This window comes from Setaria viridis, chromosome 1 (genome assembly GCF_005286985.2).
Source record: "Setaria viridis chromosome 1, Setaria_viridis_v4.0, whole genome shotgun sequence".
Lineage (NCBI taxonomy): Eukaryota > Viridiplantae > Streptophyta > Magnoliopsida > Poales > Poaceae > Setaria > Setaria viridis.
The window spans coordinates 21,461,855-21,487,039 of record NC_048263.2 but is presented as its reverse complement, the minus strand read 5'-3'; the positions used below and the strand labels follow the sequence as shown (position 1 = coordinate 21,487,039).

Sequence of the window (25,185 nt, the reverse complement as noted above, 5' to 3'; positions counted from 1 at the left end):
GTGAATAAATCTAAACGAAACGACAGCGATGCGCCCGAAGTTAAAGCTTAGAATTTACTCGGTAAACGGAACTTACAAGATCGGCCGGAGGTCAAGTTGATGCAACCCCGCCAACCCGTACGAACTCGTGAAAAAGGAGAAAGTATTTGGCGAAGTCGCCTGCTTGAAAGTAAGTACGAGGAAATAGTAGTTTGTTGTATTGATTTGTTGATTATTACAAATTTACAAAGGTAGCTATTTATAGTCCCGTACAGATGACTCCTTAACTGACTAGAACTCTATCCCTAATTCAAATAGAAAACGAATATTTACAAGTATGATTCGTACTAGGTTAGTTATTATACGCTTCACGGGCTGATCTCCCCTTCATTTTCCTATTCCTTTCCAAGCCCATATCGGCCCAATTACTTCGACCTCCTAATCGGCCGATTCCTCATCGGCAAAAGGTACCCGATCGGGAACCTGGCGTGTCCGATCCGAACCCCAAGGTTTAAGCGAGGCAGAAGTCATCGGCCGATCCCGTACTGTAGCGCCATTCGGCCGATTTCCAACTGTACTTTCCCATTTCCTTTACTCCTGACGCCGATTTCACTTGTGATGAAATCTGGCGTCAACAATATGCCTGATGGTTTCGTAAGTCTTTATTTGTATCTTTTTACGTGATACTGTTGCTGTTATTCACTTATGATGTCACTATATGTATGAAACTTGATCCTGGCATACATACAGGTAGCACTTAGTTTTGTCCTTAAAACCGGGTGTGACAGGAAGGGCCTGCACATGAACTCACTTATGACATGGTGCGGACTGATGAAGGTATTGGTCGTCGTTTGATTTATTTTCGTAGCTTTTACTGCCGTCCATGCTTGGATTGATTTCTGATGACTTGTGGTGGTGTAGGTGGTTCTCAACAAGATGATGCTGATGCGGATGGAGGAGCATCTGTACATGGACGATCTGCCGGAGGTCCTGCTGATTCAAGAATTTGGCAATTTACTCTAATTTTTCATTGTCCACACAAGCATACCATAGTGTATTATACATTTAATTAATTTAAGAGAATTCACGAGGATAGTCTTTTCAATTTTTCAAACGAGCTAGCCTTTTCCAGCATCACAAAAAGCGAGCTTTCAAAAACCAAAGCCTATACACGCAGTCCTAATCTCTACAACTAATAATCCAATTTGCGCGATTCACGTCGCAGGTTATCGTCCGCCTTCGACACCGCGCCCCCGCTTCGTTCCGTCACGCCCACGTTCGCAGCTCCCCGTTTTTTTCCCTTTCTCCACCACAAAACAAACACAAAGGTCCACGCCTGTCAGCCTGTGTGGATCGGAACCGCCCGCTAATCTCACCGATAGGAGCTGTTCACGTCGCGGAGAGAATCACGGAAATTTTTCATCCACTGCGCCACCGTGAGGAGAAACCGCCGCCTCCTCCAATCGATACAAAAAAAAAACACCGCTGTCACACCTCCGCCGCCGCTTTCCTCAGCAGCTCCGCTGCCCTTCTCCGCTCGGAATCCATGGCCTCTGCTGCACTGCTACCCTTCACCGACAACGATGCGCGGTATTCTAGGGCTAGCACACGAAGCCGAGGGCGACCTCTCACCATCGTTGCTGCCCTGCGCCAAATACAACACGGAGCCTGGAGGAACTTAACCTTGCCGCTGTCCTCAATTATTCCTACCACGGCGCAGCTGTCCTCCAGGATCGTCGTCCCTCCAGTCACGTCGGCGCCAGCGTCTGATCACGAGTCGCGGACTCGCGCCTTGCAGCATGCCAGCATCGTGACCGCACCCGCGACCAGCGTCCGTCGCTTCATGTCTCACCGAGTCACCATCATGGGCACATCGTCCTCACCGTCTCATCCTCGACTCTTTTTGGCACATCATGGGGCATCTTCACTCCGAGTTCGCCATGATGGATCTTGGCGACCTCCACTTCCTCGGCATCTCTATCACGCGTTCCTCCTAAGACTTGTTCCTGTCTCAACAACAGTACACCCTAGATCTACTTTAGCGTGCTGGCATGGCTAAGTGTCACTCTATAGTGACTCCCGTTGACACTCGTGCCAAGCTTTCGGCACACAACGGCGCCAAGCTCCAAGACGGCTCTGAGTATCATAGTCTTGCTTGGGCTCTTCAATACCTCACTCTGACTCGGTCTGACCTGGCGTATGCGGTTCAGTAGGTGTGCCTCTTCATGCATGACCCGCGCGAGTCCCACATGGTCCTGATCAAGTGCATCCTGCGCTATGTGAAGAGCATGGTCTTCTCCGGGCTTCACATCAGCACCAGTCCTGTTCAGTCTCTGACTGCCTACTCCGACGCCGACTGGGCTGGCTGCCCGGACTCTAAACGCTCCACCTTCGACTTCTGCGTCTACCTCGGTGACAATCTGATGTCTTGGTCCTCCAAGCGCCAGACCACGGTGTCTCGTTCCAGTGCTGAGGCGGAATATCAGGCTGTGGCTCATACTGTGGCAGAATGCTGCTGGCTGCGTCAACTCCTTCATGAGCTTCATGTTCCACTTGCCTCGACCACTGTTGACTACTATGACAATGTGAGTGTTGTCTACATGATAGCTAACCCGGTACATCATCGGCGCACGAAGCACATCAAGATTGATATTCACTTTGTTCATGAGAAGGTGGCCTTAGGTGAGGTCCGGATCCTCCATGTGCCGCCTCTCACCAGTTCGTGGATATCAGGACGAAGGGCCTGCCAACTCCTTTGTTTACTGAGTTTACGTCCAGTCTGTGCGTCCGTAGTCCTCCCGCTTTGACTACGGGCGGGTATTAGGAAGTATATATGTATATTATGATGTATTTATCCTTTCCTTGTACACTTGATGTATTCCCTGTACTCCAAGCTATATTGGTCATATATATAGAGGTCAACACCCCCTCATTAGGGTGTGTGGTATTTTCCCATCTACTTCTCTACACCTTGTGATGGTTGCCATGATATAAAAATGGTATGCGGGTTGTTCCTGGATGATGCTCGAGGTGCATACCGGGATTATTTCGATTAAGTCGGGTCGATCAATTGATGATAACCTGGTTTAGTTGAGATAATTTGGCCGGTTCCTTACACTCAAGAGCATGATTCGCCTGTTCCCTGAATTTTATGCAATATATATGTGGCATGTTTCCTCCTCTGGTCTGTCATTTAATTATGATTCGTTTAGAGGTACAAAAGCTGATTGTAAGTCTTAGTTTGTTCTGGCTGTAAACAGTTTGTCCTTTAACTCACTTTGTAATACTTGTCATTTGCTTCTTTGGTTTCAAAACTTGTGCACTCATCCTGTAACTTTAAACCTGAACTAATAATATGATATTTTTTTCAGTTCAACAAGTGCGGCCAGTAATTAAATGTTGACGTGTTATCTGTCAATCAAAAGTTACTCTCCATAGTGTTGTTGTGTTCTTTCTTAATGTCATTATGCATGAAAAATCGTTTCTGCTAGAGGGCTTGATGAGTTTGGAAGGGATCCTGTATTCCAATGTATTCCAACAGGAAGGTTTTAAACAAAAGTGAGTTTCCTAATAGTTTCCACTTCTCCTGCAAAGTTTTGGACACTGATGAATACTTAGTAAATGGACTTGAGAAAACGTGTGGACAGTGGACTGATGATACGTTCTTATGTTGTTGACAGCTACTGAAAATTAAACTACATTAGCTTGTGTCAACATGCAGGTAATGAAAGAAGGGTTAGTCATTCAGTCAGGGATGTACCTGAGTTACCAGCATCATGATCAGATTTTTCAGATCTTGTTACTGCTAATCATAGTTCTATGGAGACAACAGGGGAACAAAGGTTGCTATGTTCAGAACACAGGGAGCTCTCAGGCGTCCATTGCTGTCAGAGTGTTGTCATGATGTCGTTTGTTGTAACTTGTAAGGTCCTATGTGATTTTTCAATACATGATATTACCCATCACATATGCGTATATACCTGGCTTATGAACAAGATGGGAGGGCAATGCGGCGAAACCAACGTATTGGCACATGAAGCGAATGAGCATCGGAGACTAATTCATGTTGACATAAAACGGAAGATATAAAATAGAGTTGGTTGGCCTTGATATGTTCCTGAATTATTTTTTCTTTGATATGTTTGTGCTTATCATGTTATTAAAAATATTTTGTTACCCGTAGCAATGCACATAGTTAAGTAGACTACTTCAAAAAACATGTCCTCACCCCACCACAAATCGAAGAGAGAAGATGACTAGAAATGTCTCTGATGTAATTTTATTTTTGGAGATCATTTGTTATCTCAAATTGTCTTTGTTTTGTGCTAGTAGCTACGGCTTTCCTTGATAAATATTAGATACAGGGCCCTCACCGAATAAATAAATAGCTTAGTTGGTTAGATTTCTTATAGTGGAATCTGTTCACTCAGATTTGAATCCTCAAGTCTCAGCTAGATTCTCACTAGATTTATTTTACAAATTAAGAGTGCTATTATTTTAGGGAACGTATCCGGTGCAAATCATCTACCCCGTGTAACCTTGGAAACTATGAATCAAGTCCACAAGATGCTAATCCAATGGATAGGGTTAGTGGCCGGATTATCCACAAGATACTAATCTAATGAATAATCCGGCCACTAACCCTATCCATTGGATTAGCATCTTGTGGACTTGATTCATATATAGTTTCCAAGGTTGCACGGGGTAGATGGTTTGCACAAGATACGTTCCCATTATTTTAATGGTGGGTGACATACACGTATGTGAGAGGTTTTTATAAAGCTATAGTTGCATACCTGTATTTGTAGGGTGAGTGTAAGTACGTGTATGTGAGAGATTTTGTAAAGGTAGGATTACATTTATACTTGCATGAGTGTGATACATGTATGTTTGTGAGGTTGTACATTTGCACGGCAAACCCACGGAATAAACTATTCATGATCATGGAGAGCACTGCGTTGTTTTCTCACAGTGTAATACAAGTTGTTCGCAACCTTTTCCTGAATACTGCTACATGTATTATATTGTCGCATGTGGGTGCTGCACTGGTTAATAAATTAACTTGCAGCCTTATGGACACTCGCGAATGGTTCTCCTTGTTGTATGGGAAATAAAGTAAGGTATCGGATGCTTCGCGCACGCGTATTCTAGTATTCTACCATTACCCAGCATCGGATAGTTAATTTTGGGCACGCGCTCCGCGCCGCGTTAGTTGGATTATATTGCATCCTTCACTACTGGCCATGTTACGGCAACCAAAAAGTGAAGAATGATACGGTGGATGAAGTGTACCTGTCCATGTTGATTTGCTGCATGCCAATCATTGGCATTGCAAACCACAAACTTGGGTAGAAGTTTTGGCTCCACAAATCTTTGGCGTCGTTCCACTATTGGTTGGAGCACAAACTTAGATAGTATTTGGTTCGTGCTAAGCTAATGTAAACACAAAGGGAATCAGATTACAGTGTATTTAGCGGCGGAATAGGTGATTATCCTATTTGTTTGGTAGCACTCTGGTAACGTAATCAGATTATAGTGTTGGTGTTGTATCTGATTACAGTGGGGAGGATGTGTAACAAGCTTGTATAGATATTATTTGTATAAGGGATTCGATTACAATGTCAATCGATTACAAACCATCGCAATCAAACATACGTTACATTTGAGCCAACCAAACACCACTGAGGGAAATTCGTGGATGAGAATTCATCGTACTCGAATTATAACAAATTGGATGGATTGATGGGTCAACGAAATAAACAACTCAAAGGTCGGATAAGCAAACTACAGTGATCGTAGCTATATATGCTTCAATAGTTCTGCCAGTATCACTGTACTACGCGTAGAACATATGCTGATTCGCGCTACTGATCGATGATGGGTACGAGACTGTGTGCGCTCCATCCGTTCCTTTATGATTTCTTCGATTTGCAATATATGCTTTTGATTCTTAGACAAAGCTTTCCTACAAGATATATTATCTCACACCGATATGGGCAATTAATTAAGAACTGCTACAGCATCTTCAGATTTGTAGCCATGCATCATCCATTTGATTTCACTTTTGTACCAGCTTAGATATCTTACCCGTATGATTGCTTCTTCCCTAAAGGCAGTCCCAACCCATAGATCTATGGCTAGTTTTCAAAGGAGAAAGAGTACAGTAAATGTCCAATTAGACCTAACCTCCCCAATGCATAGTTTTTACAGTAGTTTCCATGGAGAAGAACAATTAATAACCAGTTGCATGCAGTATTAATAGAAGAGGATCGGCTGTGCCAATCAGCTCTCTATCCAAATGGAATGAGTACCGAGCTCAAAAAGAAATGAAATGAGTACATGCATATACATCCAAAAAAGCACTGCACAGCCAACACATATCAAAAGTATCATATTCGCACGCATAGACACAAATCAATTTATAGAGAAGGTACCCATCCTGATAATATAGTAGGTCCAAATACATAAAAACCATGACAGTAGCACCGGGCAGCAAAACACATAATCTGGGTAGCAATACCATAAGAATAGTAATATATAGGTGCAGGACAACTGCACATACTAGTCCTGCCTCAATGTGCACAGTAACTTGACTTGAACTATAGTGTTTAGGTGCACAGCAACTCCACATCAATCGCAGCCTCCAGGTGCACAGAAACTCCACATCCTGCTGCAGGGGGAAAAATCAAACAGTCAGTTGTCAAAAATTAGTAATAGGACAATTATGTATCGCAGTACAAAGTAAATGGTATTAGTATATGTCACAGATACTGAAAATTAGACTTTACAAATGATGCATATTCATCTAATTATTTATGTTCCCAAACTTCTACCATTTATGTTCTATCAAGTCTAATTGAAGGTTTTTATGAGTAGCACGATCATGAATACTGGCATTTCTTTTTTTTTTGAAAGGAATCCCCTACTGATTACCAGGGCGTAGGGAAATAGAACACGAGGGAAAATCAAGCGACTTCGAAAAATTTGGATTTCAAATTTCGAGTTACTATTCACTGCACTATTCAAATTCAACGAACACTATTCAAGTTCGCGGCACTATTAAAATTCAGCTCACTATTCAAAATGGGAATATGAATAGTGCCCGAGCACTCACCAGGGAGTGGGTGGAGCACCTCAAGGTGGATGGAAATGTGGCGGCGCTATTCACTCACTATTGTGCACTATTGAGCTACTATTCGGGGTCGCTTTCAGCGGATATGGTACGCGCGGGTGCATGATTAGGTATATTCTTTGATTATATCAATTCTCAGGATCTTTGCAGGTTGGCGAGATCGAAAAATTCAGCCAGACGTGCTACTATGCTTGTGACAGTCCAACTCGGTACTCACCGCATGCGTCGCTGGCTCGCTTCAGAACCAGGCTAGCCCAGTCTTCACCTTCACTGTCCTCAGCCACGCTCACCAGGATTCAGGCTCTAACGTCTCCCCAGGCAGTTCCACCCGAAGTGAATACTTCTCTGCGCACACAGGGTTCTCCTCAAACGCCGCTACCAGGGCTAACACGAGAACGACATACGCAGAGGTTTCTTCTCTAGGGTCCCTAGCGTAGAGACATCGCCCCATACGAACGAGCTTAAAGGAAGGCAGGGATGCTACCAGGATAGCTTAATCCATTTCCACGGGACAAGCTTACAAGTGGCTTTCCCTTTCAGGAAACCCCAAGCACTTAGCACAAACCTTGATTACCTTACAAACCGAGGGATGAGCTTCGACGGCCTCCCTTTATTCTAGTAGTAGTACAGAGGTGGTGGAGTAATACAACGGTAGTGGATGATTCTAAATATGGTGGCTAATATTTCCTCAGAGCACTTCCGAGGTGGTGGATGTCTTCATGGAGTATGAGTGGAGTGTGGGTGGAGGTCTTCATTGATCTTGCTTCTTCGGTGCTTCGGTGCTCGATATGGTGGTTGATGTGGTGATGCTGAATGCTTCACTTGGCAGCTCCTTTTATAGTCGCGGCAGAGGCTTCTGGAGTTGCTTCATGCTTAAGACGTCTGGTGCCTTCAACTATTCTCCTCTTCTGTTTCCTGGACACCTGGATGGCTCTCCGCTCCTCAATAATTGTCCTGGCTACAGTAGAGTCGTTATTTATTCCTTTTGCCTTGTCCTCTATCGCACACTGTATTGTCACGATATTCTGGATGCTGCTTGGTATGGTCTTCCACGCCCGAATGATTGACGTCGCAGACTTCAATCACAACATCATGGCATGCAGTATTATTCCTTTTTCTTCCCCCGGCCGAATTTGGTTAACACTTTAACAACATAGGGAACTTATTCTCCTGTGAAACAAAATATTCTTTTATGCTAGCTGTATTTCTATTCTTCTTCTTCAATATCAGGTTCCTCTGGTTGCCACGGTTCATACCATGACAGCAACTCACGATATTCCTTTCTTAACTGGCATTCGATTCCATAATTTGGCTTAAGTAGCCTTCCTACTTCTTTTGATATTATACTATTCTTTCCATAATATTATCATAGAAATATCTTTGTTATTTTGTTTTGATACATCATATGGTATTCAGGATCAAATTTAGTATTTCCTTCTATTTCTTTTGCTTCACTGATGATTCTCCAATTATCATGATTATTTTTAGCACGTATTTCTTCATAATTTTGCCATGTTTCTGACGACCATATCGTAGGGAATTTATATGAACCTTTTATAATATATATATCATGACTTGCTGGTCTCAATGGTAGTGTAAATTTTGGTGGATTAGAATAGTATTTTATTTTATATCTTCCTTGAACACACGCCAATCTTTTACATGCTTCTTTAATAGCCTTTCCTAAATCAGATTGAAGTATTTCTTCCAATGTTCCATATATATCTCGGACTAACCCATGGTCAATAATAGTTTGTAATGAGATATCTTCTCCTGTATGCCTTTGTATATTTCTAAAATATTTTAGGTTTATATCAGCCTTAAGTATTATAAATTAATGATGAGGCTTAACAATTAATTTATCATCAAGATGAAGTAAAGGAAAGGTATTTGTATTAACTATTATTCCCAAATTCCTTTCTATTCCTTGATATAGCCTCATGAAGTAATTTTGTATATCATGAAATATTTTGTTCTGCCTTTCAGCATATTTCTTCCATATTAGATCTATAATATCTTGTGTAAAATATGCCAATACTTGTTCAGTCTTAAAACTTATCCTTGGGATAAGAAACTCTTGTGGAGTATTGACTAAATATTTATTCTCTCTTTTATCATTTGAAGAGTCCTCCTTTGGACTAATCTTATTTTCCTCATATTTTGTATTGACTACTTTCTTGTCATTTTGCTGTTCTAAGCATGACATACATGCCTGTTTTATACATAAACTACAAGTAGCCCTTTTTGCTAGATCTTGATAATATATACAAAATATATATTTTATATTAAAGTCATCTCTTTTATGATCCCGAATTATTTGATCCATCATTTCTATATTTAATCCTGCTAGTTCCTTAATCAAATTTAATTCTTCGTCACTCGATTCATCTTCTTCATTATATTAAATTTCATCTGTTTCTATTATTGAATATATCAATTCATCATCCATTATATCATCATCACATACCAAAATATTTTCATTAACACTATCTATAATCAACACCTTTTCTTGCTCTTCTTGTTTGTTAGAATATCTCTTCCTATCTTTATTAGGACAAGTTTTACTTAAATGATCTGGAAAATTGCAAATAAAGCACCTACATGTACTATCATAATTTTTTCTAGGATTATATCTTCTTACATTTCTCTTGTGAAGGAAAGAAGCTCTATTATCTAATCTGCTTAGAAAATATCTTTTCTTTATCTTTACATTTCCCTTTTTATAATTTTTAGGGTATTTCTTATTTCTACATTTCTCTTCTCCATATGTCAATGGTATTTGAACTATTTTATTACAAAAATTATAGTCTGATTGCTTCATTGACCTTTGAGCTTGTATGCTTGTGCATATCTTTCTTAGTTGCTTAAAAACAAATGTTATAGCCTGAGAAATATTATATTCCTTTCCATTAGACTCCTTTTTATATTCTTCAAATATCATAGATCCTAAAGGATCTGGCAATTTATTAAAATACCTTTCAACTATACTCTTATTATAGCCTTGCTTAGCAGTTGTGGTATTATACAAATAATGCTGAGAGAACTCTTTTATTCCTTTCCAATTTGTTAAAGTCAACTTCTTTATTTCCTTCAATCTTTCATTTTGTAATGTAGTATAACCTAACTCTGGATCTTCATCTATGACAATGCTTGATATGACATTTGCAAAATTATAAGGGTTGTTGCCAGCTCTTTTTAATTCTTCATAATAATGAGGATAAGTTTCTACCCATTGTTCCCATAGAACTTTAATTGATTCTCCTAAGAATGTTTCTAAATATGTAATCATATCTTCTACTCTACTTCCAATATTATGCTGATTTTGTACATATTTTTGAACTATTAAGCTTTTCCATATGCTTATAATATTTGGCCAATCTATAGGATCATGGGCTGCTAAATTTAATATTGCACCATCACTTCTATAATTCTGAAATTGCATAGTCCTTTCAAATTCTCTCCTTTTTGAACCCATATGCTTATATTGTCCAGGTATATAGTTATATGTAGGTTCTTCCTTTTCTGGTGGCCAATTTCCTGGTTTTCTAGATGATCTATCCCTTTCTCCTTCAATTTTTATATCTCTCTCTTGTTCTCGTCTTCTTTTAGATGGACTAGGATCTATATCCATGGCTTCTATAGCAGTATCTTTTTTGCATAATTCTTCATTTCCTAAAGAATGGATATGAGATTCTGACTTACTACTATGTATTTCAATTATATCTTCATCCTCTTCTTCATAACTTTTTAATAAAATTTTATTATTGATCTCCCATTGATCCTCTTCACTTATAACAACCTCTTCTTCTTCCTTTACCCTTTCTTTATTATTCTCTAATTCTTTCTGAATTCTACTATCTTTATCACTTATATGTTTCAAAATAGTTTCATGATTCATTATTGGCATGTTAACCCTTTTATTATTTAGCTCTCTTTTTTTCTTAATTTTATTAAGTCTATATAATTCTCGTCTGAAATAGATCTCTTTTTCTCTAACAGTAGACCATTCACATATCATAGAGGTATTATATTCATCTTAAACCTTACTTAATTTTTTTCTCATAGTGTTTCATTTCATTATCAATATCTAATTTTTCCATAAATTCACATACGCTATGTCTTCTAGCTTCTTCTATATTTGAATCAGAAGTTGAAACTTCTAAATCATCTAAACTTCTTTCTTTATAATTAACAAATCTGATACTAGTTTTGCCTTTACTATTTTCATAGCTTACATAATCTTTAGGTTGTTTTAAAATCTTTGGTTCTCTTAAAGCACTTATATTCCATTCTTCACCTGCTCTTTCTTCAGAACTAATTTTTAAGGGACTCATGAATTTTATTCCCTTAAACTACATACTTTCTATTACATTGTTTACATTTACCTTGTATTTAGTTGCACTTCTATTAGTTAACCTTCCTACAAATTCTATACTTACTAATAAATTTGTACCTTTAAAGTCTTCATAGCCTTTGTCTGAAAACCAATTGCCATTTTATCTATAAATTTTTTTATTGGCATTATTAAATCTGGAGCTATGTATATTATTAACATATTTTCATTCATATCTCCTTCTAAGAAACCTAATGCTGCTTTATTCACTGAATCCCATCTTTTATCTAACAGGGTTATTAGAACTTTGGTTCCTAATTTCTTCCTAGTCATTCCTTTAATTCCTATGATATACATTCCCTGATGAATATATTTGTAGCATGAATATTTTAGCCCGTTCTCAAATTGTTTACTAACAATTCTTAGTTGAACTGGTTCTGTTAGAACACTTAATTCTACTTCTCTAGATATTCTGTATAGTCCATTTTTATTTTCAAACTAGCTCATTTGATATATTTGCTGAGGTCTTATCTTTCTTAAGGTATCTCTTTGATATCTTTCAAGATCCCTTTCTACATCTATCATTTCTTCTAAGTTTTCAATATCATCACATCCTCCTTTCAATTTATCCATAAAGCTTAAAGGCTTTATGTCTCTATTTACTAGCTGGAGTGACTTATCTCTTCTAGAGAGACTTTCAGATATTTCCATTTTTCAGAGTTTAATGATCTATTAAACTCAACTAATCTTGTTGATGATAGAACAATTTCTTTGTTATGCTCAATATTAGTATTATCAAATTTCTTATATAGGTGGGTTATATCCTTTTTAATATAATCACTATTTTGGATGATTCTTCCTAGTGAATTTCTACATTCTTCTGCTGCTTGCAAGATTAATTCTAATTTATTATTCAAGGCTACAAGATTAATTCTAATTTATTATTCAAGACTAAAATATTCTCTTCTAAGTGCTTATGTTCTTTTTGTAGTTTTTCAAAATTTAATTCTAAATCATCTTGCCTTTTACCCCAAGATATATAAAAGTTATGTATTAAGTCAACTATTAAGTTTATCTGACTGTGTGAGGTATGCCAAGTATGATCTTCAGAGCTATTTATTCTGCACCTGATATTTATATTTTCTTTAGTATTAACTGTCTTTCCAGTATTAACTTCTAGATTTAAATAATGAAGTTTTTCAATCTTGACTAGATATACAAAAATCCTCAAATTCACGAATTTTTATAACCACGGCTCTGATACCAGGGCGTAGGGAAATAACATGAGGGAAAATCAAGCGACTTAAAAAATTTCGGATTTCAAATTTTGAGTTACTATTCAAATTTTGAGTTACTATTCACTGTACTATTCAAATTCAATGAACACTATTCAAATTCGCGGCACTATTGAAATTCAGCTCACTATTCAAAATGGGAATATGAATAGTACCCGAGCACTCACCAGGGAGTGGGTGGAGCACCTCAGGATGGATGGAAATGTGATGGCGCTATTCACTCACTATTGCGCACTATTGAGCTACTATTCGGGGTCGCTTTCGGCGGATATGGTACGCGCGGGTGCGTGATTAGGTATATTCTTTGATTATATCAATTCTCAGGATCTTTGCAGGTTGGCGAGACCGAATTCGGTCGGACGTGCTGCTATGTTTGTGACAGTCCTACTCGGTACTCACCGCATGCGTCGCTGGCTCGCTTCAGAACCAGGCCAGCCCAGTCTTCGCCCTCACCGTCCCCAGCCACGCTCACACAGGACTCAGGCTCTACCGTCTCCCCAGGCAGTTCCACCCGAAGGGAACACTTCTCTGCGCACACAGGGTTCTCCTCAAATGCCGCTACCAGGGCTAACACGAGAACGACACACGCAGAGGTTTCTCCTCTAGGGTCACTAGCGTAGAGACATCGCCCCATACGAACGAACTTAAAGGAAAGCAGGGATGCTACTAGGACAGCTTAATCCATTTCCACGGGACAAACTTACACGCGGCTTTCCCTTTCAGGAAACCCCAAGCACTTAGCACAAACCTTGATTACCTTACAAACCGAGGGACGAGCTTCAACGGCCTCCCTTTATTCTGTAGTAGTACAGAGGTGGTGGAGTAATAGAACGGTAGTGGGTGATTCTAAATATGGTGGCTAATTATTTCTCAGAGCACTTCCGAGGTGGTGGATGTCTTCATGGAGTATGAGTGGAGTCTGGGTGGAGGTCTTCGGTGATCTTGCTTCTTCGGTGCTTCGGTGCTCGATGTGGTGGTTGATGTGGTGATGATGAATGCTTCACTTGGTAGCTCCTTTTATAGTCGCGGCAGAGGCTTCTGGAGTTGCTTCGTGCTTAAGACTTCTGGTGCCTTCAACTATTCTCCTCTTCTGTTGCTTGGACACCTGGACGGCTCTCCGCTCCTCAATAATTGTCCAGGCTACAGTAGAGGCGCTGTTTATTCCTTTTGCCTTGTCCTCTATCACACACTGTATTCTCGTGATATTCTGGATGCTGCTTGGTATGGTCTTCCACGCCTGAATGATTGACGTCGCAGACTTCAATCACAACATCATGGCATGCAGTATTATTCCTCTGTAAGGGCCATTTTGGGAACGCTGGTTTGTAACACCTGTAAGGGCCACTTTGGAACGTGCGCCTAATTTGCCCTAGGTAGCAAACTCCCGACAGGGATTTAATTGGCCGGTCGTATCCTCGGGAGCCGTTCCCTGGGTAGCAAACCCCCGACAGGGATTTAATTGGCCAGTTGTATCCCCAGGAGCTGTTCTCCCTTCCGTTCCCCTTACCTGTTGCTATTTGGAAGCAAGGCCTCTTCAATCCCCGGGAGCCGATGTCCCTTGGAATCACTCAGATTGGGCACGCATATCGTAACTATATGATTATGAGTTTGCTCATTGGTACGATACCCAGGATGTATGTACAAACTTGCATATCATGACATATTGATTATGAGCTTGCTCGTTGTAAGCTATAATTGCACATGCCCAATATTCTGAAACTCCAAATAAACACTCAAACTGACATCGTACTCTGAAATATAAACTGAAAGCTTAAACAAGTGATCTGCCTCAAACTGAAAGCTAAAATTTGCACCAATGTTTAAATTATAGTCCTCCAGCTCAAGACACCGATATATTACATAGACGCAAGTAACATAAAAAAATGGACAAATAGTAGGTGCATGTATATAAAAATTGACAGACAGGAGGAGCAAAATCTAACTATGATCTTGAATGTTTCTCAGGGGTGTTTGGATCTTTAAGACCTCCTAAAATTTATATCACATCGAATATTCGGAGGCTAATTAAGAGGACTAAATAGGAGCTAATTATAAAACTAATTATACAGATGGAGGCTAATTCACGAGTTGAATCTATTAAGCCTAATTAATTCATCATTAGCACATGTTTACTGTAGCATCACATTGTCAAATCATGAACTAATTAGGCTTAATAGATTTGTCTCGCAAATTAGTTTCCATCTATGCAATTAGTTTTGTAATTAATCTATATTTAATACTCCTAATTAGTATCTAAACATTCGATGTGACAGAAATTTTAGGAGGGACTAAAGAAACAAAGACCCCCTCAGATGCTAATGATGAAGGCCACTTCACTTTTCTCTGATCATGTGTTGCTTCCGCCAAGTTATGCAATATGCTGACTCATAATGCCACCTGTTTGCAATATCAGTTGGAACACCAGATTGTAAACATTTTGTCTCATGGACAATAGAAGCGAAAGATCAAGCAACAAAGAGATATAGGTAGCTAACTATGTTAATCTGACATGAATATATAGTTGACCAGTTATGTGCAAGGCAAGTAAACTACGGCGTGATACTTGATTACTCTGTATGTGGTACATATAGACATTCTAGCTCTACTTCCTCAATATATAAATCCGAGAATGCTTGATTGAAAAATAAGGTACATACAGACATTCTAGCTCTATTTCCTCAATATATAAATCTGCAAGACAGACCTACTTATCTCCTGGACTACATAAGTAGCAAAACAAAAAGGTTTTGAATCTACTATTAATTCCACGTTGAGTGCTCTCTTTCAATTAATTCCATCTAGTATCGGTTAAGTCACTTAGCAAGGGCGCTTAGCTTCTTATCTGTCCTGAACCGAACTGATAGAAATTCAGAGAAACAAACCAGCCGAGCAGCTGAACTAAAAAAAAGCTACTGCCACCGCTTACATTCTGAACTAAACAAGAACCTGCACTGCTGCTGTCAATCTGAAAATGATTACAACTAACCAAAGCAATCTGCTAATCTGCTGCTGTGAATGAAATAATTACAACTAACCAAAGCAAGCTATCTGAACAAACAACCAAAATAACAAGACTGATTCATTCGACAGCTGTACCTAACATAAAACATAGCCAGCATAGCAATCTATGGCTGAATTACTACATAGTGGTCTTTCCACCAACATAAAACATCAGGACTAGTAGTAGGCATCATTCATAATATTTTTATTTGGCCACATTATTCAAGAAGCTGTTGTTTAAGAAAAAAAAAGCCACATTAATTACAAGATGTACAATATCATGATGCTAACTAGAAATCAGGAGAGACAAAAATTAGTCTGCATATACATCCTGATGCTAGGGAAGGACTGATTATCACCTCAGCATTAGCATAGTTGACGTGAGAAGCCAATATTGATCTAAGCAGCAGCAAGCAAGCTCACAAACCTTGATTGTGTTTGACAGAACAAAAACCTTATTACTATTTACAAAGTTGTTTTTCAGTAATCACTGAACCAAAGGACGAATAAAGCTTCAGCATAGCATCACAATTTTGTTCAGCATCACAATTACAGTGACTAAATACAGACTACAAGAAAATGCTACTCTGAATAGCCATATAGCATCACAATTTCGTTCAGTAGGTTCGCACATCTTGGATGCAGAGGCTGTTGACAGACAATGAGTGGATCATGGAGCTAATGCACCAAGATCTACACGGAATCAGGAAAGAGGAGGAGAGGGTGAGGGGGAAAACTCACATATGCTAGCCGAGGAGGAAGAGGGTCTTATCAAAACAGATCGAGATGGCAGAGTTGCTCCTGGGCAGGGACGGGGACACGGAGGGGGGCGGCAGCGCCTGGATAGGGACGCGGAGGGGCGGCAGCGCTTGGTCGCTGGTCGAGGTGGTGTCGATGTAGATCAAGAAATTCGTCGCGGAGAGCACCGGAGACGGCGAGTGAACGGCGGCGTTGTCGTTGACGGGGAGGCGGAGCGGCGGCACCGGACGGGAAGGCGTAGGGGCAGCAGCGCCGGACGGGAAGGCCGACGGACGGTGGCGCTTGGACGGAGCGGCGGGGGCTTGGTGAGTTGGCGCTAGCTTCCTCGTGTTGCTTCGGCGGTGACGGCACTCGAGGATGCGCCGCCAGGACCCTCGAGGTGAGGAAGGCTCGCCCTGGGGAAAACTCGTGGATGCGGTCAGGCGTCCCCATCTCATGGGCTCCCAAACGACGAGGCGATTCGGCCCGTGGTGAGTTGCCCACGTGGGCTTCCAGCCCCTGGAAAATGACGGGATCCCCAGCGGGATTCGAGTTTCCAAACTCACCCTAAAGAGTTCACAAACCCACCTGGTGGAAACAGACTGCGAAATGGAATTAACTTCACTGCAAAGAAGCCATGGAACTACATAGTGCAGATTTGAAACTACAAATGCAAACTAAAAAATTTGATAAACATCATAGGGTATAATTGATGAGAGAACTAAAGGCACATCTAGAACTAAAGGCACATCTGACATTGCAAACTCTAGAAAAAAAATGATAAACGACATAGTGCAGATCACTTAAATTAACTAATATCAGAACGTCACTCGAGCATTTTTATTTGCATACAAACTGGTATTTCATCACATCATAGAAAATGTTGAGGCAAACAAATTCGTCCACAACATACCATTTAGAGGTGCAAGGAGATGTTGAATCCACCGTGAAGGTGCTGCCAAGAGATGTTGCAGGCCAAAATGCATGATGAGTTGGATGAATGCCTGTTCGACCACCGGCGCCTGTAACGCTTGCAGGAGCAGCAGTACCTGGAGAAGCGCTGCTTGGACCTCCGGCAGGAGCCCTAGTGCCTGGAGAAGCTGTGGCAGTAGCACCGGCGCCTCTCCTGGAAATCAAAGAGGGCCTCCTCGATTTCTTTTGATGTACACCTTGCTTCTCTGATTGATGCATCCTGAGGCTCTCTTCGAGATCGATTTGGGATTAATTTGGTCAAATGGGGTGCGTGGCACTATGAGTTTGGGGAAGATGGAATTATAATGGATCAGTCAACCTCCGAGCGGGAGATTGGAGGGGGAAAGCCTCTGCGCGGCAGATTGGGCGGGAAACTGAACTGGGCGCACGGGAATTTCTAGAGGAGGCAGGAGCTCGCAGTTGTGCGGGAGGGAGAGCTCGCGGCTGCGCGGAGAACGGCGACAGGCATTCGTGGGCAGGGATTTGGCGCGCGCGATGGCCGGGTCGCGGAGGGGCAGCCGCGCGCGCGCGTGAAGGGGTGGGTCGCGGAGGGCAGGCGCGCGCGTGCGATGGCGATGGGGTGGGTCGCGGAGGAAGGCTCGCGCGGGGTGGGTCGCGGTGGCGGCGGAGCTGGGAGGGGGGCGAACACACGGGATCCGGAGGAGGGGGCAAAACGAGGAAAGAAACGATCAGACTCGCCCAACTCGATTTTTCTCGTTTCTACGAGCTTTGGTGCGCGAGTAGACCTGGTTTCCTACCTGAGAAACGATTTCCTCTCTCCTCGATAACTACACTCGCGCGTCACCAAATTGCTTTGCTGATATGACACCCTCATTAATGGTATGAAAACTATTCTACGAGCAGGGTCGGGACTGCTCTAAGATCCTGTTTGGGAGGAAGGGCTAAAGTTTAGCTCTAGGCTAAAGTTTAGCCCACTCAAATGAAGGGGCTAAAGTTTAGTACCTGGAGTGTTTGGATGGGAGGCTAAATTTTATCACTTTGATGGACAAAAGACAACAATACCCCCACCTTTCCCTCCTCCCATTTTCTCATCAGCTTCCAGAAACTCTGGTGAAGAGAGGACGGCGCGGGGAGCGCGCCCGAGTACCCCGCGGGGTTGAGCGTGACGGCTATGCCGCGAAGTTGGGAGGTGTTGGCGGCGGGGGAGAAGCAGCTGATGCCGCAGGGCCAGCGGAGGCGGCGGGGCTCGCCGAAGGCCGCGGGTCCGACCGGAGGCGGTGGGTACGGCCGGAGGCGGCGGGGTCACAGGAGACCGCGGGGGTGGGCGAAGGCGGCGGGTCCGGCCGGAGGAGGCGGGGTCTCCTTGCGCGACGGCGCCGTGGCTGGCTCCTTGGGCGACGGATCCAGCTCCAGAGGCCCGGCGGGAAGGGGGCAACGGCGGCGGCAGCATGGCGGGGGACACGGCGGCGAGGCCATCAGCTGCGGCCAAGGGCGGGGCCCGGCGGAGGGGAGCTTGGCGGTGGCGGCGAGACCCGGCGGAGGGGAGCTCGGCGGTGGCGGCAAGACCCGGCGGAGGGGAGCCCGGCGGAGGTGGCGGTGGCGGTGGCGGGGCCAGCGAGGTGAGGCAGAGCTGGGCGAGACGAGGCGGGGCCGGGCGGAGCGTGTGGGGAGGAGAGGGAGGGGAGGGGGGCAAGAGGTCGAAAGTGGTCTGGTGGACCACTTTTAACCCCCTTTAGTCCATTTTAGCACCGCTTGAAGGGGCTAATGGATTACGGGGGGCTAAACTTTAGCCCCTCCATTTTAGCCCTGGTGTTTGGAGGAGAGGGCTAAAATCTGGCTAAAATGGGAAGGCTAAAGTTTAGCCCCCCTTCCCAAACACCCCCTAAGTATACTATGTCTTTAGTTCACCCTCCTATCCGTTTGCACATTTATTTGACGGTAGGCACCACAAAAATTTAATGCATAGTGTCAACTAATTTCGATTTTGTTAGTTTCTCCATAATCTTCTAAGAAAGGAAGGTATGTAGCTAAATAGTTTACATGATTGGAAACATCTGGAAAGTGGAATGGATGATATAGCCTGTATAGGAGACAACTCGTGGTAGACTGGTGCATTGCTCCTAGAACAACACAGAAAATATAACAAAAATTCTCCGGTATGCCTTTGGTCTTTTTTGGAACAACATCCCAAGATTCCAAAACCTTGCACTCTCCAATGCAACAATTTTGCACCTTTTGTACATAGGTGCGGCACGGCGAGCAAACAGCAAGGCCAAGCCTTATCCTTTCGGTCATGGATTCAGGGGTAAAATGGTCCACTCACATGGTAAAAGTTGGGAGAAATCAACAAAACAGATTAGAAAATGAAGAAAAGGGATTTTGGCGTGGGTGTCCCCTTTCATAATGGTAAACTGGCAAAACCCATTTTATGGGATGGCATTAAAGTGAAACCCACTTTGAAGATGGAAACATCGGAAGTAATGCATCCAGAAATTAAGCCATGGAGGAGAGGAGATCAAGTCAACCAGCTGCGGATCCAAACGAAGGATCTAGACCCTATGAAGCTAAGATAAGGGTTGATATCTCATAGGTTGAGGATCAACAAGTTGTGGTGGTGATTAATGATAACAAGATATTGTGTTGATGGACACTTATTGAAAAGGTGTGAGGAAATATGATCATTGTGAATTGATGGAGACCAAAAGCATGAGCGTGCTAAGTTTGTGATCAATGATGAAATGGTCTTGAATGGAAAGATCATTGAAGATACGGAGTACAGAGTGGATTAGTATGGCATGATGGTGAAAGGAAAGCAAGGCCAATTTGCAATGAACCATGCAAAGTGCAAGCAAGGAGTTTGGCGCCAAATGACCAAAGCAGTGGTGAAGGGCGAGTAAAGGCTTGGGGCCAATAGACCATGAGAGGAAGCTATGAGTGATCCGCATCAATCTTATGAAGAATGTAAGAATATAAGTAGTGAAAGCAAATGATATATGTGATGAAGCACATCACGTGGCTTGAAGAAATGAAAATGAAGGGCCATCATGTGTTGATGAGAGTCAAGTAATGTGGTGATATGAGGAGTTAGAAGATGGAAATCATGTGTTGACCGACATCAAGTATAATGGTGAGTGAAACGGGTGGAGTCTATATGTCGATGAACATCAACTGCCCTGAAGAAATCATGGTGATGGACATAATATTCATATGAGTAACAAGCTAGACTCAAGTGGATTTGCGCAACTACAAGAGATTTGACCTTCTACGACGAATTTGTGGTGACGTTAGAGCTTTTTGTCATTACTATATTTCATTCTATGACATTTTCTGTTGGGCCGCACAACTTAATGACGAAAATGAAGTGTTCATTACAAAAAAAAAGTAAAAATCATCATAAATAGACTAATGTCGTTCCATGATGAACAATAAATTGTCCAAGAAGCCAACTAACAAACATTACAAAATTGTTTTAAAAAACAGACGTCACAAAATTATGACAAATTGTTTGTCATAAATATTTCTTAGAATTTTTTAAAATGGTATTATCCCTCCTAGCAAGGTGGGCCCACTTAACCTCACTAAGTGGGTCCCAGGCTATTTTGGGATGCTCGGGACCCGGCTATTCTAGCCCGTAGTTTCCGAGTCCCTTAACACCATGTTTCTGAGTCCCTCGACACTATGTCTATGGCTAGAGGTTCACAATCCCAGGCCGTTAGGTTCATCCAAATAGGTCCAAGTCCGGGAATGCAGGATGGTACCGTTCCGGCTAGAGAGTCTTGGTTGTGGGCTGTGTCTCAAGACGGCGGCCACCGTCTGCAGCTCGAGTGGGTCCAGGTATACACATTCTGCAGAGTTAAAACTACACGTATAGCCGCGTCCGCGATCATGGACACCCCTACGTTCCGTTGCACTGGTTAGTGTTTTAGGATTTCTATCTCCCCCTCTTCTAAAACTTTAGGATGGGTTGAGAGCTACTGGTTCAGGATTAGGATCCGGCGTTGGCCATTGAGATGGGAAAGGTGGGAGCTTTCCCATCGACTCGCGAGGAGACATGAAGGTGAGATTGAGACAAAGCCCTAGATTGCTAGGGATAGCCACGGTGTTGTAATATAGTTGAGATGATGAAGATTTACTCTTTTTATTTGCTGCAGATGCATAGGAAACCCGAGCCAATACTCCTTGGTATTTTGTTATACTAGTATATAGGCCACCTTAAAGCTTGCCATATGTGGATGATGATGTGGACCTGTCCCACTTCCTTGGGACAGTTCGTGGGTTGCAGGTTTAGTCTTGGAGCTCGAGTTGATCCTGCTGGTTAAAGGGGTTGTGTTGCTTCGTTCAAGGATGCCTTGGATGAAGACCGAAGATGAAGACTTGAAGCCTTAGCTACCGCTACGCAGGACTCTACTTGTCGTTTAGCCCAAGGGGCTTGTACTGTACTCGTACTCCAAGTTGTTTCAGATGTAAATATTTAATATTGTACTCTGATTTCGTTATATGGAAATGATATTCTACTGAGATGAGTTATGTATGTGATATATACTGATCCAGGGATTATCACTAGGGTACAAGAATTGAGATTCTTGGAAATGAGAATCCGGTTCGTTTCACTGATGAAGTAGTTTTACAATGTAGTTGTACTGATGTAAGTGGTGCATTTCTTGTGCTGTGCAGAATTTGTCCTTCTTATCTGATATAACGTTCTGTCAGTTTTTATAATTAGCATTTAGTTTAAACTAGTACGTCTCGATACATAGCAAATATACTATGAACGTAAAAGAGTCAAAACGACCTATAATTTGGGATGGATGGAGTATATGAATTGGGCGGGCTAGAGCAAAGATTTGCGAGGGTTTTTTTTGTCCCGGTGCTCAATATTGCAGAGGTTGGATAGGAAGTGCGCGGGACTCTTGCAGATACGACAGAAAAAAAAACGCTTGCTGTTCTTGTGTTCGATTTCGTTATGACTCGGGTCGAGCGGTCACGTCACAAATGGGGAACGGAGGACCTGGATCCAGTGCAGTTGTTATTGCTACTGCGAGAATCAACATAACCAGTCCCTGCATCTGGACCATCAATGGTTAAGAATACACCCATTCTTTTTTCCACCTTTCATCCCAAACTTTGCCTGTTAGCCACCATTTCTTAGGAGAAACAGCACAGAACAGAGAAGAGAAGGCATAAATTTACTGGAAATTGATTGTTTAATTCTCTCTAAATTTACATTCACAAAAGAGCATATGCTAAGTTGAGATCCTTTAGTATATACCAAGGTTCTCTATTGCAATTCATATACACTAGCAGTCATGACTCAGTACACAGCCTGCAAACAAAAAATGATTTCTCAACAAAATTTAACATGTATACTTAACTTATACTTACACTAAAGGTTTGCTAAAATTGCTGACATCTCGAACAACATTTGATCTCTGAAGACTTAACTCTAAAAGAGAGGATTATCTCATTTATTAGCTTATATGAATCGAGGCGCCGTCGGCGCCAAACTAATTAGCCCATGTCAGTAAAAAAAAGTTTCACCGTTGATTTCCAGATTTACGGTGTTGATGATTGGTTCACGCTCTCACATATCCTAATTCATGCCCCTGATCTGTCATGGAGAAAAAAAGGAACTCCTCGAACCTTCTGGCTCCCTCGAGCCTCTTCCTCCCGTCGCCGCCAATCGCTCACCTCTCGTCCGCCCCGCCCCCATCGCTGCCTCCTCCAACTGCTCGCCTTCTTGCGGATCGCCTGCTCATCCCGGCCTCCTGTGCGCCGTCCTACCTGCCTCCCTCCCTCCCTACGATGCCTCGCCCGTCAGGCGGGCAACAGCGGGCGCACGCAGCGCAGCCCCGCACGGGCGCATGTTGGGGGCAGGCGGCACGCCCCGTGCCAGTACGAGAGGAGGGCGCACTGCGGCCGCGTCGCGCAGGTCCCTTAGGATTACGATGGTTCAGATGGTCTTCGTTCTTGCGAGCGGCCTCAACATTGCAGGTGAAGTATCTCCCAATACGCTGGCTCCTGTCTCCAGTACACTTCCCGCTTCCCCTCCCTTCACCCATGCGGATTGCAGCTACAGTCCTGATTCGTGGCTCAAATTGTTAGCTGGTTGTGCGGCAAGGCAATTTGTTGCCTGCAGATCCACCCCAATGTCAAGGTATTTTGATTTAGCATATTTGTTTGATCTTTATTTTTGGCAACTGGGTGACTAATGTTATCTACCTTTTAATAATTGGGTTTTGGTTCCATTACAGGTTGTAATCGAATCAAAAGGAAAATGATTCATCGCTAAAATTTGAGTAGGCTCCTAGTGTCTTATTTTTTCATGGCTGCGGATAGGTTTGTGCAATTTGCTTCAACAAGGCCCTTGAGGTGGTTCAGCCCTGTTCAGTCCTTGAGATTCTATTTGATATCATTGTTTCATTCATATCCACTCCCTCCGTCCATAAAAGGATGCAAGTTTAGGGGGCGTTTTCTTCCATTGTCTTATTTTTAGCACGTGTCACATCGAATGTTTAGATACTAATTAGGAGTATTAAACGTAGACTATTTACAAAACCCATTACATAAGACGAATCTAAACGGCGAGACGAATCTATTAAGCCTAATTAGTCCATGATTTGACAATGTGTTGCTACAGTAAATATTTGCTAATGATGGATTAATTAGGCTTAATTAGGCTTAATAGATTCGTCTCGCCGTTTAGATTCCACTTATGTATGTTCATGTGGGTCGCTGTTCCATTCAGAACAAATTGTGTCCAAAGTAGAATTCCACTACATACCGATAATCTTTTTTGTATAACATCGATGAAATTGCTGCAGAAATAACAGTGCTTCAATTATGATTCTTCCGGTCTCTCATCAACTTCTATTCTCATCTATAATTTCCATTGTCTGCCTGCTAAATTGGCGAATGATTACATACCTGAATGCATGTCCTTTCCCTAAGTGATCGAAAATACAGGTCACTACGTAGAAGCAGTGATCAGTGCATATTAGAGGAACTTTGGATCAATGGATGAGAACTACAAAGTGCACTCGGTTTGTTTTTCTCATCAGTCATCAGTCAATACCAATTTGTGTTCCAACATAGCTCTTGTAGTTCACATACAAAGTAGCTGTTGAGAGCTGTGTTTTGGACTTTTGGTTGCGCTGCAGACTGTAATTCAGCTCTTGCAGCATGACGTTTGTGGATGTGCAGAAAAGGGGAAATGATTTATAGCTAAATTTCGAGCTGAGCTGTTGATATTGCACAGGTGGGATGTTGGTGTTCCAGAGCTGAGCTCTTTGGATGGTTCATCAGGACGGTTGGATGTTCACCAAGCAGGTAAAAATCTATTTCCAGTTGTCTATTGAGATATCTAGCACAGAGTTGGAATGAATGGAACTCAAAAGGTTGTTTTTGTTGTTTGTTATATCATCATGATAATGATGATGTCTTGACAGAAAGATTGGAAGAGATGGTGGAGAATGCCTTGGCAAGTTGATTAGGCCTTGCCAAATGTACTCAAAACTCTGGTTGCCCATACCTCTTGATGGTTTCAGTTTTGTTCCAGTGTTCACTTGATTCATTCAAGATATCAAGTAATGATATAAAGATCCTATTAATTACCAACAGTGATAATGATTTAATTGACATTTCAGGAAAGTTCAGCTTCGTGGCTCGCCATGTCTGGTGAGTAGCTCTTGCAATACCCAGGATCTAATTGTTCAGATTGAATATGTTTCTTTAGTTGAAAACCTGCTCTTCCCTTTACTTGAATGTTAAACTGCAAC

The 25,185-nt window shown here is 42.2% G+C and overlaps 1 protein-coding gene and 1 long non-coding RNA gene across 4 annotated transcripts; one reads left to right on the top strand and one right to left on the bottom strand.

The window, feature by feature from the left end:
• Window positions 1-2,228: 2,228 nt before the first annotated feature.
• LOC117854831 (uncharacterized mitochondrial protein AtMg00810-like) lies at window positions 2,229-3,759 on the top strand. Its single transcript, XM_034737087.1, has 2 exons — window positions 2,229-2,661; window positions 3,701-3,759. The coding sequence occupies exons 1-2, from the start codon at window positions 2,229-2,231 to the stop codon at window positions 3,757-3,759; spliced, it is 492 nt and encodes a 163-aa protein (XP_034592978.1).
• Window positions 3,760-6,383: 2,624 nt separating this feature from the next.
• LOC117841465 (uncharacterized) lies at window positions 6,384-18,215 on the bottom strand. 3 transcript variants are annotated; one of them, XR_011897947.1, is made up of 5 exons: window positions 17,391-18,141; window positions 16,481-17,079; window positions 13,497-15,136; window positions 7,686-8,069; window positions 6,384-6,649 (listed from the first exon to the last, which is right to left on the bottom strand). It is a non-coding gene; the product is annotated as an uncharacterized lncRNA (long non-coding RNA). The 3 variants fall into 3 exon arrangements; XR_011897948.1 differs by having other exon boundaries at window positions 6,384-6,646; window positions 7,686-15,136; window positions 17,391-18,215; XR_004637300.2 differs by having other exon boundaries at window positions 7,686-15,136; window positions 17,391-18,214.
• Between the last annotated feature and the right edge of the window lie 6,970 nt (window positions 18,216-25,185).

Coding starts and splice junctions, on each gene's coding strand:
- LOC117854831 (XM_034737087.1), top strand. CDS start 2,229: ATGGTCCTGATCAAGTGCATCCTGCGCTATGTGAAGAGCATGGTCTTC. Junction 2,662..3,700: donor TCATGAGAAGGTGGCCTTAG/GTGAGGTCCGGA, acceptor GTCAACATGCAG/GTAATGAAAGAAGGGTTAGT.